Genomic DNA, 12,498 nt, shown 5'->3' on the forward strand with positions numbered 1-12,498 from the left:
GGACTACAGCTCAGCCTGTGAGTTTTAGGCAGCTGGTAGATACGCCAAGACATTGAAAGACGGCTGCAAAGATGCACGGAGCAGCAGTCGAGGAGGGCTACGTTTTTCGGATGTTATCACATTATTGTCGTGTTGTTATCAAATAAAACTACTGGCCCGTCCGAGCTACTTGGTGAGAAAAAAATAAAGCACTCGGGTATTCGATAAATTCGCCAAATTGTGTCGCGACATGGAAAGGTTTCGTTACCACTAATTCAACCAACCCCACATTTTTAGGACGTGGCGCAAAGACCCCCCCCACAAAACCTACTGTACTTCATCCAGTGCAGTTTGAGCGCTGGAGACTTTCCTTCTCTGTCAGTCAATCCAAAAACTAGACCCTGCTGAGTTATGTTTGTTTAATGCCTTTAAAGGTTTTATTTTCCCAAGCAGAACTTGGCAGGGCAGACAGCTTCGGATTTCGGTGTGTATGTATTGGTATTTGTGAAGGTAAAATATTGCACACACGCTGTAGAATGTTATTACTTAGGGAAAATTAATTAGGGAAATTATTAATTAGGGAAAATTATAATGCAAAATGTTTATATTAAGAATATAAAACTAATATAATTAGTATTATATAATGAAGATTAATATAATTAAGAATATAATGTAATCCCATAAAAGATTAATACAGAAGACCCTATATGAAGGGAGAATTTCGGCACATTGACCAAGATCTATGTTGGAATTCAAGTCTACATAATATATGCTGTTACGTTTTGTGCACCTATTTTAGTGTTTTTAGAGTTAGTGACAGAAATTATACTAAAATATTATATTTCCAAGAGTAACAAACTTCTGTAGTAACAAACTACGATTAGTAGGCAGTGACATTTCTAAAACAAAATAGCGGAATAAGTGGTTTATAAAGTCTACTTTTTAATTAAAGTGTTTTTTTATATATATATACAGTTGTAGATCTCTGTAGTTTGCTATATTTAGTGCTCTATCGTAGCCAAGTCTTAATACACGCAAATTGTTGAAAAAAATAGCCCCAAACCGCAGAAAATGTGAAAAAAAACAGTGCCACGTAGGTGGAAGCCCACGCCTTGGCCTTTTTTGAGGGGTCCTTGTATCACATTCCCATTTTTCCAGTTTCCCGAACCCATTTATCCTCTTATAAAACTAAAAATAACTAAGGTGGACTGTAACCGGAGGAGAACGCCTTCGAATTCGTGACGACCTGGCAGATGGACCACGAAGCGGCCATCCATCTTGACTCGGATGAAATTCAGAAACATGTTCGTGCAGATTTCCGGCCAGAGGAGATGCTGGGCCGGTGCTACACGTTTACAAATCTCTGAAGGGGGGGGAGGGAGGTTGCGTTTCATTCAGTTCTGCGCTTTCGCTCCCAAACCGAGAGAGGCAGGAGCTACCGGGACAACAGGAGGAGCTGTGTGGAGCCACGGGGAGAGTGCTTATCCGAGGACTGATAGAGCCACATAACGGTCCTAATTCACCTAGACCTAGCTAACACCTTTTTAACTAAAGAAAGAGAAAATGAGTTACGGGTTGCAGTCAATGTTTTTTCTAGCGCTTTTGATTGCTTTCGCCGCTTGCAACGCGCCGCCCGTTCCCTTGGACGACGTCGTGATCGAGAAAACTTTCGTGCCGGACGAGTGCGTTCGGGCTGTTAAACCGGGGGACTTCGTGAGGTATCACTACCACGGCACTTTCCCCGACAACAAGAAGTTTGATTCCAGGTGAGGAGGGGCTGGGGCTGGGGCTTGTTGTTACTCTGCGGTCCCATGTATTGGTGTGCGTCTCGGGACACCGTGCCTGTTTTTCATTAGCAGCAACTTGCAGAGTAACTGGAAGTGGCCACGCAAGCAACAACGTTTCGCCTGCGCTCTGAGGGGATGCCGGCGCCCGCAGTCCTTTTGCCGAGGAGAGCAGCTCTTTAAAATAAAGGGATCTTTCAAATGAGCATGTTTCAAAAATGTTTCCGGCTCAACACACATTTCCAACAAAAATGTACGGCGTGCGTTCTGCTTTTTGTAAAGATCTGAAAGGCTAGCAGAATTAGGAATTTGCCTAGTGAAGAATATAAAAACTTATGCAAAACATCGTTTTTTAAAAAAAACATATGTATACCAGAGTAATGTATTGCAAATCATTATACTTAAAACCGTAGCTTTTTCTTTCAACAAACTTCATATCCCGAGGCTAAAGATGTTCTTGGATACGCATCCGGGTTAGCGCAGTCTCATATTCCCTCTAACTCCTGTAGCTCTGATTGCCAAGTAACTGCGTGATGACGCTTTTCCTCACTCGGACCACACTCTTAATAATTGCTTCAATACTGCAGCTGCTTCATCGACGAGCGCAGGTTTTGTCAATAAGTGAAAATAACCCATTTTGTTCCTGAAACACATTCGCCAACCGGAGTGCACTTTTTTTTTTTTCCTTTGTGGCGTTTTCTTTTCTGCTCTCTTCTAACAAGCAGTTGTGAAAGCGCAGATAGCCGTACTTCCCAGTAATTCGGGACCCCCCACCCCCGGGGTAGGGGGTGGCAGTAGGCTGCCACTTGGGAGGTTCAAGATGAGTCATGAATTCGATGGTTTTTAAAGCTTATAAACCCCGCAGGCTTTTGTACCAGCTCTTTGAAGAGTGAAACGGCTGGTTACCGGCTTAATTGAGCCGGTTTTCACAGCTGTTCCAAGCTCTTCGGGTTTACCGTGACTGTACACTGGCCTTGAAACTCTGCAGACAGACACACCGCCCCCCCCACATTAAACATGTGGCACAAGGATTGGCCAGCTGTGCTCCTAGCGAATTACAGGCTGTTGGTATTTTCACGTCCATTCTCCAAGCTCCTCTGATCGGACAATTACGCGGACGCTTATGTGTCCCCTCCCCTGCAGTAAGTGATCAATCGGAGACCGACGTGGTCCAGATTTCTCTCGGATGTTAGCTGGGTGACCCAGACCACCGTTGAGATTGTGGCTCTCCAGGACCAGGGCTGGGCACTGCTTGTTAACGTGTCGACTAAATCTGAAGTTTTTTTTTAAAAAAAGTCGGAGCGGGAGGAATTTCTTCTAGTTTGGGTGTGACACTTGCCTCTCTCCTGCAGCTACGACAGGGGCTCGACCTATAACGTGTATGTGGGGAAGAAGCAGCTCATCGAGGGGATGGACAAGGGCCTGGTCGGAGCGTGTGTGAACGAGAGACGGCTCATTAAAATCCCTCCACAGATGGCCTATGGGAAGGAAGGCTATGGTAACGTCCGCCTTACATTCTCCATGACGATTTTTCTGCCCCAAACCAAAGATATTTTGAAATTATTGTTATTGTTGTTGTTACAAATGGGGGTGGGGTTACAAAAATGGTGGAAATCAGGAATCGACTGGGTGGTGAGATAATTACTCACAACCCCCGACTTTTCAGTGATTTCTCTGGAACATACCCGAGGGGTCGGTATAATTAGAGCCATGTGAATTGTTTATTCTCTGGCACAGCTTGCGTGAGCAGAGTAATAATTCAGGCACAGTGGGTCCAACAAATGTTCATTAGCAATGACGATACTAACACTACGCTTCACACAAAAAAACATACAACGCACAAGTTACCATACAGTGCGGGGGCTCTGTGGCTAAGGATCTGTGCCTGTGGCTGGAAGGATGCTGGTTCGTATCCTGTGGGCCCCTGAGCAAGGCCCCTAACCCCAACTGCTCCAGGGGTGCCATATAAATGCGCTCTGACCCCCAGCTTCTCTCCCTGTCTGTGTGTTTCATGGAGACCAAGCTGGGGTATGCAAAAAGACAAATTCCTAATACAAGAAATTGGGCCAATAAAGTGATCTTATCTTATTTACGGTATGTACAGACAGGGCGTTTCAGAGGAATAACATCATCGTCACACAGAAAACAAAATAAGAGATAAGCTGCCTTCTAAATAAATGCAATACAACCTGCAGTTACATCTCTCTCCCTGCAAAACCTGGAAGCCACAAATAAAATGGGACCTGTCTCCCTATTCTTAACATGTACCCACAAGCAGGAAAGACCGTCTTTAACCCAGGTATCTTTAATCAAGCGCAGTGTGATGGGGAAGAGGGGAACAAAAGCCTTTGCTATGTCCGCTCTGGGCTGCAGGTTGCAGTTCAGTGGGATGAGCCTGTCCCGAGGCTGCTTGACGCCAGTGCCTGCTGTCACCGTGGTCAGTATGGCTCTGCTAACAAGGAAGAGAAGGACAAGGGTGGCATTTTGGGCAAGGGGGCGGCTCGCTTAACGTTCCTTCCCCTCACGGTGAACACTTTCCACTTGAGCTCCCACTCGCTCTGCCAGCACTGCCTGCTGGGAAACCTCCGAGACCACCGCCGGAGTTAACGCACGTGAAAGGGGAATTAGTCTCCCAGAAGGCCTTGCAAATGGCCGGGATTTGTCGGGGTGATTTTTTTCCCCTGGCCAGCGGGTGTCTCTTAGTCCCCCCTGAGTAGTAAAAAGCAGCACATCTTCAGAGTCTGAGTGAAATTACAGACTGGCTCGGGCTGCCGCGGGTGGGGTTTACCGGCAGGAGACAGTCTGAGGGAGGGGGGGCTGCAGGAGACCTGGAATGCCGGAGCTGGTGGTGCGTGTTCGGACTGGCCTGGCCGGGAGGGGGAGGGGAGAGGTGGGGAAGACGGGGGTGCTGGGATCCGGCACTAACTCCTCTCCTGCAGGGCTACAGCTCGAAACCAGCTTCCTCTGCGGGTCGGACCGAGGGCAAATGAGCAGAATTGATTGACGCTCATCCCCCCTCAAAAAGGGAAAGCTGATCAGAGAGCACAGAAGATGCAGATACTGTATGTCTCTTTTCACTCTTTAACCAAGTGACTGGAGTGTTTAGGTTTGCGCCTGGGTCCGATACACATCATGTAGCTGTTTTGGGACGTGTGAGATGCATTCTTGTAGGGGGATTCAGGATCACAATGCAGAGGGAGGATAATACACTGAACAGGACACGTGGTTTATTAGCGAATGTATTTTTTATTCCTTTTGCAAATCATCCTGCCTTGGGTAAAAAGAGAAAAGCGTGCATTCATTCAAGCTGGAACGGAAAGACAGCACAAGAAATGAGAGAAAAAAGACGCATTTGTTACTTTCCCGTTCCCGGTGCGAACAGTGCTTTCAAGAATTCCAGTTTGCCGCAATATTATGTTTTAAAACTGAGTTATGTCACAGAAGCTTCTGCGAAATATAATGGGAACTTTCAGCAATGCTAAAGACCTGAGAGGAGCTGAGGAAAGGATCGGAAATCCGGCTGATCTTTTGTCCTGTGCCTCGTGCTGCACCGACAGGTGATGTCATCCCTCCTGACTCCATCCTCCACTTTGACGTGCTGATGGTGGACATCTGGAACCCCGAGGACAAAATCCAGATCCAGACCTACTACAAGCCCGAGAACTGCAGCCGCACCGTCCAGGTGTCCGACTTCGTGCGATACCATTACAATGGGACTTTACTGGACGGCACCTTGTTTGACTCCAGGTGAGACAATCTCCTGTGTGCACCACAGACACGTCACTGCACTTACTCTTTAGGCCTGTTTCCTTTATTACCCGCATAATACAAATAATCCCCCTGTTTTGAACTTTTAGAGCTCAGAGGCCTAGATCTCACATGAGCGCTCCTTTTCCCATGTATATACACAAGGTAGATGCTGTATAAACTGTATACATTTCTGGATTCGTTTTTTACTTTTTAAAATCTTTTAAAGTTTTTTTTTTTTACCCTCCCAATTGCCAGTTGTGTATTTACGTCCGATCCCGGCACAGGCAGGGCTGGTAAGCGCAGGCAGTGAGCCGCTGACGTCGTAGCATCGGGGTCGTTTCTTCACTGGGAGCTGACTGACCTCTGGCCAGAATTAGTACTGATTCAGCTGCTGGGGGTGCCCTGGTGTCAGCCGCCCGACGACATTACCCCGAGCACCTTTACCAATTTCTTAACTCATAACCTTATGAGATTCTTTTAGATTTCTATTTTCCCTCAGGCTTACTTTCACCCTGGCGACACGCTTCTTTCACAGGGTGGGTGCTCCGTTTCCTTAAAAACCTGACCCTGAAAAAAGTCCGTCTTCGTGCGTTTTAAGCGGCCAGTTTTTTTTAATCCTTCTGTGTCTCCCTGCTGTATCTCCCCTTCTCTGTTCTCTCCAGCCACACCCGTCTGCACACGTACGACACCTACGTTGGAATTGGTTGGCTGATCGCTGGCATGGACCAGGGGCTGCTGGGAATGTGCGTGGGGGAGAAACGCGTCATCACGGTGCCGCCCTTCCTCGGTTACGGCGAGAACGGAGACGGTAGGTCCGGAAGACGAGTCCGCGGGGGGGGAACGAGCATGACTTTGATTTCAAGAGCCCGTTTTTACCCCGTTTTAGGCGATCTGTCAGCAATGGCTCCTTCCAAACGCCGACCCGCTCCGGCTGGAGTTCTCGTTTCTGAGTTCCCTCTCCCCCTGTCTCCTCAGGCAGTGACATTCCCGGGCAGGCCTCTCTCGTTTTCGATGTTGTCCTGCTGGACTTCCACAACCCTAAAGACAGCATCGCCGTGGAGAATCAGGTCGTTCCGGAGTCCTGCCCGAGGAAGAGCAAATCCGGGGACTTCATGAGATACCATTACAACGGCACTCTGCTGGACGGGACCCTCTTCGATTCCAGGTAAACCGAGGATTTTGGGATACCAGCCCGCAAATTTGATTTCAGGCCTTACCCGAAATTGGCTATCTGTTCCGATCGATAGGAATGGCAAATAAAACTGAGCTAACAAGCTCCCATAATCACAGAGCAGGTGGCACACCTAGCTCATCTGGCACGGGGCGTGACGTCTCCTCGGGCACTCATCCTTATTTCACGACAGCGTTAGGGCATTTTGGAAAAACAAATCGGGACCGTCGATGTGCAGATGACGACTGTCCGTGGCCCAGCTGTTTGCTTACCGCAGCAAAAAAAATCTCCTTTCCCCATTAGCTATTCCCGGAACCGCACCTACGACACCTACATCGGGAAGGGCTACGTCATCGCCGGCATGGACGAGGGCTTGCTGGGAGTGTGTATTGGGGAGAGAAGGAGGATCATTATCCCGCCTCACCTGGCCTACGGTGAGGAGGGCACAGGTAAGGCCCCATCGTGTGGAAGCGTGCCTGAGAACAGAGCCTGAGTGGGCCTGAAATAATCATGCTCTCGTATAATATGACCCAAAAAAACTTGAAACACGGCGCATGCTGGTAACTCCCTTGCCTTAGGTTTAGCGAAAATTTGACCACACACAGGTGCTCCCAGTTGTCTGGAAATGGCCATGATTTGAGTTTCTACAGCTCCGTTTAGAAGGCAGCTTTTTGCCCAATTTCCCGACGGAAAGAAAACAAAGTGCTTTCATGAAATGCACTGACAGTGGGGGGGTTCACATAATGACACTGATACTCTGACATGTACTAACTAAATTACGTGCAAAGATAGGGTGTAGACCTTAATAAGCACAGAAGAAACGTAAGATAAAAAGTATTAGCTACTGGACCTTTCTTCTTTGTAATGTTTAGGTACCAAGATTCCTGGTTCAGCTGTGCTGGTCTTTGACGTTCATATAATCGACTTCCACAACCCGTCGGACTCGGTGGAGATCAAAACCCTCTTCAAACCTGATGACTGCAAAGTGCAGAGCAAGAAAGGAGACTTCGTCAAGTACCACTACAACGCCTCTCTGATGGACGGGACCTTCATCGACTCCACGTGAGTGCGGAGGGCAGAGGACTGGGACTCTCCGGAAGGGGAACAGCAAGGCTACTTTTGTATTTCGGGGTCAGAAATAGTCAGCACTGACGAGCGCATTTCATGCCACAATGAAAGTAAAATGTACGCAGCAACATGTAAAACCAATCCAATTTACATCACGGAGTAGACAAAACTTCCAGGTATGCCCAGCGCCATGTTCTGCGATTCAGAACGAGCCAACGAAACATCTGGTGAGGCGAAGTGTCCCTATTACGTTTTAAACAGGCAGGCTTGTGAATACATCATCTTTTACTAGAAATACTGCTCTCGACTTTGCGACGGTTTTGCCGACAAATGCTACTTGTTAACTGCCCGTGAGGAGACCAAAGGTTAGCGACAACATGGCGACTTACGGTACTTTCACAAAATTACTGATTTTATGCATGATTCGGAACGTGTGAAATTTTTCTATACCGTCAATGGTTTTATTTTGTTACCAAGATTCAATAACTGTTCTGAGACACTGGCACCGCAGTTTCCCTTAAATCGGATCATCGGGCACAGTCTGGCGAAATGTGCTTTGCTTTTTAAAGATAAACTCTGCCTTCGCCTGTTTCCCGTCTTCCTGCCTGTATGCTTTTCAAGAGAGCGGCTGTCTTTTTGTGTTTTCTGTCCTTGCCTCTGGGGTGGAAACCTGACTTCGTAACTCATTTTTGGTGGCAGACACAGCTATGGGAAAACGTACAACGTGGTGCTGGGCTCTGGGCAGGTGGTCCTGGGAATGGAAATGGGCCTGGAGGACATGTGCGTGGGAGAGAAACGGACCCTCGTCATCCCCCCACACCTGGGCTACGGGGAGAGAGGAGTTGGTGAGATCTCTCATCTTCAGTCCCAAACAGCTACAACAACAGCAATAGTAATAATAGTGAAAGTAATCGTCATAGTAGTAATAATAGTGAATGTCATGGTAATAATAATATCTTACACTTATACTTAAACCGTGCTTTTCTGGACACTCCACTCATAGCGCTTTACAGGTAATGGGGATCCCCTCCACCACCACCAGTGTGCAGCCCCACCTGGATGATGTGACAGCAGCCAGAGTGCACCAGTACTCTCCCTACACATCAGCTATTAGTGGGGAGGAGAGCAGTTCAGAGATGGAGATTAATAGGAGGCCATGATTGGTAAAGATCAGGGGGAAATTTGGACAGGACACCAGGGTAACCCTCCTACTCATTTCGAGAAACGCCCTGGGATTTTTGACCACGGAGAGTCAAAACGTCTAATACGAAGGACGGCGCCTTTTTACAGTATAGTGTCCCCGTCACTATACTGGGGCATTAGGACCTGCACAGACTGCAGGGTGAGCGCCCCCTGTTGGCCCCACTAACACCTCTTCCAGCAGTAGCCTTAGCTTTCCCAGGAGGTCTCCCATCCAGGTACTGGCCAGGCTCACACCTGGTTTGCTCCAGTGTAGGGAGATACAGTCTATAAACCTGACACTCCAGCTTCCAGATCTGATGTGTGGGACAGAGTGCTATGGAGCACAGCTAACACGGTGGAGGGTTGAGCTGGCTTGTGTGGCATGGCTGCCATGGTGACTGATGTGCTGGCCTGTGTTGTGCCCGTGCAGAAGGAGAGGTGCCGGGCAGCGCGGTGCTCGTGTTCGACATCGAGATGGTGGATATGGAGGAGGGGCTGCCGGAGGGCTACATGTTTATCTGGAACAGCGAGGTGTCGGACGATCTCTTCACCGAGATGGACAAGAACAAGGATGGGCATGTGGACTCTACTGAGGTGGGTGCCGTCAGTGTAGGAGCAGACAGATGCATATTAGCCAAACATTTCCTGTTTTGAGTTGAGTTCGAAATTAGAAGGTTTTCATATTTTTTTTTCTAGCACAAGAATAATAATAATAATAATAATTGCTTACATTTATATAGCGCTTTTCTGGACACTCCACTCAAAGTGCTTTACAGGTAATGGGGATCCCCTCCACCACCACCAGTGTGCAGCTCCACCTGGATGATGCAACAGCAGCCATAGTGCACCAGTACACTCCCCACACACCAGCTCTCAGTGGGGAGGAGAGCAGAGTAATGAAGCCAATTCATAGGGGGGGATTATTAGGAGGCCATGATTGGTAAGGGCCAACGGGAAATGTGGCCAGGACGCCAGGGTTACACCCCTACTCTTTTCGAGAAACGCCCTGGGATTTTTAATGACCACAGAGAGTCAGGACCTCGGTTTTACGTCTCATCCGAAGGACGGCGCCTGTTTACAGTCTAGTGTCCCCGTCACTATACTGGGGCATTAGGACCCACCTGGACCACAGGGTGAGCGACCTTAGGAGGTCTCCCATCCAGGTACTGACCAGTGAGTGTGTGCGTGTCAGTGTTGGTCTCTCTGCCCTGCGAGGGACTGGTGTCCCATCAGCTGGAATACGCTCTGTCTGCCCCGTGACCTTGACTTGGACGGAGAGGGTAGAAAACGGTTGGGCGGACGGAAAAGGCTGTTGTCCCTCAGGGCCCCGGGGCTCTTTGAGTAAGGGCCACGTTTTCCGCTGCTGGACTGACACGACCGCTCTGTTTCCCCGGCAGTTCTCGGACTACATCCACCGCCAGGTGTCGACGGGCAAAGGGAGGCTGGCGCCGGGCTACGACGCGTACAGGATAATCGACAACATGTTCTCCAACCAGGACCGCAACGGCGACGGCAAGATCACAGCAGAGGAATTCAAGCTGAAGGACCAGGAGACCAAAGAGCACGACGAGCTGTAGCCGGACGTCAGGCAACAGGCACGGGGGCGAAGGGAAAGCCTGATGCAGGGTCTCAAGAACATTTCCCTATCTTTTTAAAAAAATCATTTTTCAGTTTCAGATATTTCAGCAGGGATTCCAACGTCCGGTTCAGTTTTGCTTTTGGTTGTGCGATTGGTTTTCTTTGTGGGGTTTGGGGTGGAATGATGGGGGGTGGAATGATAGGAGTGAACAGCTCTCTGAATTGATCACAAAGGTCTTCTACTGATGTTCGCACAAGGCTTTGTCAAGATCAATGGATTAAGTAGGAAATACATCGGGTTTTTTTTTTTTTTTTTCAGGTCATGCAAGCTCTTGACAATTTAAATGGAAAATAATTCAAGCAAGCCCACCTGTAGATGTGGTGGTTTTAAAGCAACAAGAAAATGTTGGCAAAACAAGACTTGTTGCATTGACGTACGTTAGTCAAAACTTGCAGGAGCGCATACAAATAGCATCGCTGTCAGGTCTATGTCAGCTTTATCATCACTGGCAAACGGGAACTTAAAAGTTCACGCCAGAGATGGAAAAAGCAGAATTTGGTTTCCTATGTGCCAAGGTTTCAGATTCCTCCTCTGGTCTCTTGACATGCTCGTAAGTGCTTCGACTACTGGAAGGGGAGGGTTGAGGAGCTCAGCAGCAGCCAGATAAGCAGAAGGCCCACTACTGCCACAGTGGTGCCTGACCAGCACGATGGAGTGGGCGCAGCCCTGTCACAGTGCTGTTGAAGGCCCAGGCTGTGAGGCAGAAGCAGTGATGATGCAGCTCAGAGAACAGCAGTTAAACTTCAGATTTCAAGATCAACACGGGCGAAGCAGCTGTTGAATTTGTGTTTTCTGAGGATGTTTCACTGTTTTACGAGCAGGAACATTCTTTCCTTCCCGGAGCCATGTCTTCGGTTGACAGGAAGGGTGGAAGGCCTGCGAGGAACAGCCCTGTCTTTTTGTCTGCTTTATGCTTTGGGGGTTGGGGGGGTTAAGGTGAGGTTTTTCAGAGGTGGTACATAAGGGTGGGAGTATTTTTCAGACAAGTGGGCTTAACATTCATTGAGTCTTAGCTGATTAGAAAAGTAATGTGTTGGAGACTTACTGCGGTTTTGTCAAAGTAGCTCTGGCCTCTTGCCTAAGAGAGCTTCCGGAGCGAACATCTAAACCGGGGGTGTCCATCCCTGGCCATAATTCTACACACAGACCGGCCTACTGGACAGGTCACCCGTTTTAAAAGAGAGATTCATTCTGCACTTCGGGGAAAAAAAAGGAAAACCCAGGGAGTGACTGACCAAATGCATATTTGTGGAAGGAAGAACTCAAAGAGTAGATTTAAAAAAGATGAAACTGAATTTGAAAGGTTTTTGAGCATAGGTGCCCAAAGGGTTTCTGGTTTTCTTCTCAGCCGAGCCCTTAATGACCTAATTGAGCTCGTCATTTGCTTAATTGGACAGGGCAAAGCCCTTCTTTCTTCCTAAGATGCTGGAGATTTAAAGATGGCATAAAAACCTACTGGACAGTGGCTCTTGAGGACCAGTCTTGGACACCCCTGTTTCTGAACCTTTAATACACTTTTAGTAAACAATGTGTTTAGAATTTGTCTAAAATAAATCACAGACAACTGGCCTGAACATATTTAAATATTTTTTTATAGCTCAAAGCTTTATATTTTACGATTACACTGCCTAGTGTAACCAGAGCTGTGTGGAGATAAAGCTGATTTTCTGTCACATGTAGGTAAACCTGTAGAGAAAGTTAATCAGCTCCCTATGTTCATACAGCTGTTCAACTGAGGAGAGTGAATTCTGTTAATTAGCGTTGCTTCTGTAGGAGTGATTGATGTAAAAGGAAAGCAAGTGATGCCAATGTCTGTTTTTATAACTGTACTTTCTTTTTTAAATGATCATTTCCAACATGATGGCCTTTATTGGGAAAATGGTATTTGCTGGTTCCTTCTTGAAAAGTGTTCTTCAGTTGCGCTC

The 12,498-nt window shown here is 47.7% G+C and overlaps 1 protein-coding gene across 1 annotated transcript; it reads left to right on the plus strand.

Annotated features, from left to right (window-relative positions):
* The first annotated feature begins 1,299 nt into the window (after positions 1 to 1,299).
* Positions 1,300 to 12,452, plus strand: fkbp9 (FKBP prolyl isomerase 9). The gene is made up of 10 exons (XM_015357062.2): positions 1,300 to 1,745; positions 3,116 to 3,261; positions 5,321 to 5,510; positions 6,176 to 6,321; positions 6,489 to 6,678; positions 6,988 to 7,133; positions 7,557 to 7,746; positions 8,452 to 8,597; positions 9,365 to 9,528; positions 10,332 to 12,452. Exons 1-10 carry the CDS (start codon positions 1,543 to 1,545, stop codon positions 10,509 to 10,511), a joined length of 1,701 nt encoding a protein of 566 aa, XP_015212548.1. The 5' UTR covers positions 1,300 to 1,542; the 3' UTR covers positions 10,512 to 12,452.
* The last annotated feature ends 46 nt before the right edge of the window (positions 12,453 to 12,498 follow it).

This window comes from Lepisosteus oculatus, chromosome 10, assembly GCF_040954835.1.
Source record: "Lepisosteus oculatus isolate fLepOcu1 chromosome 10, fLepOcu1.hap2, whole genome shotgun sequence".
NCBI lineage: Eukaryota > Metazoa > Chordata > Actinopteri > Semionotiformes > Lepisosteidae > Lepisosteus > Lepisosteus oculatus.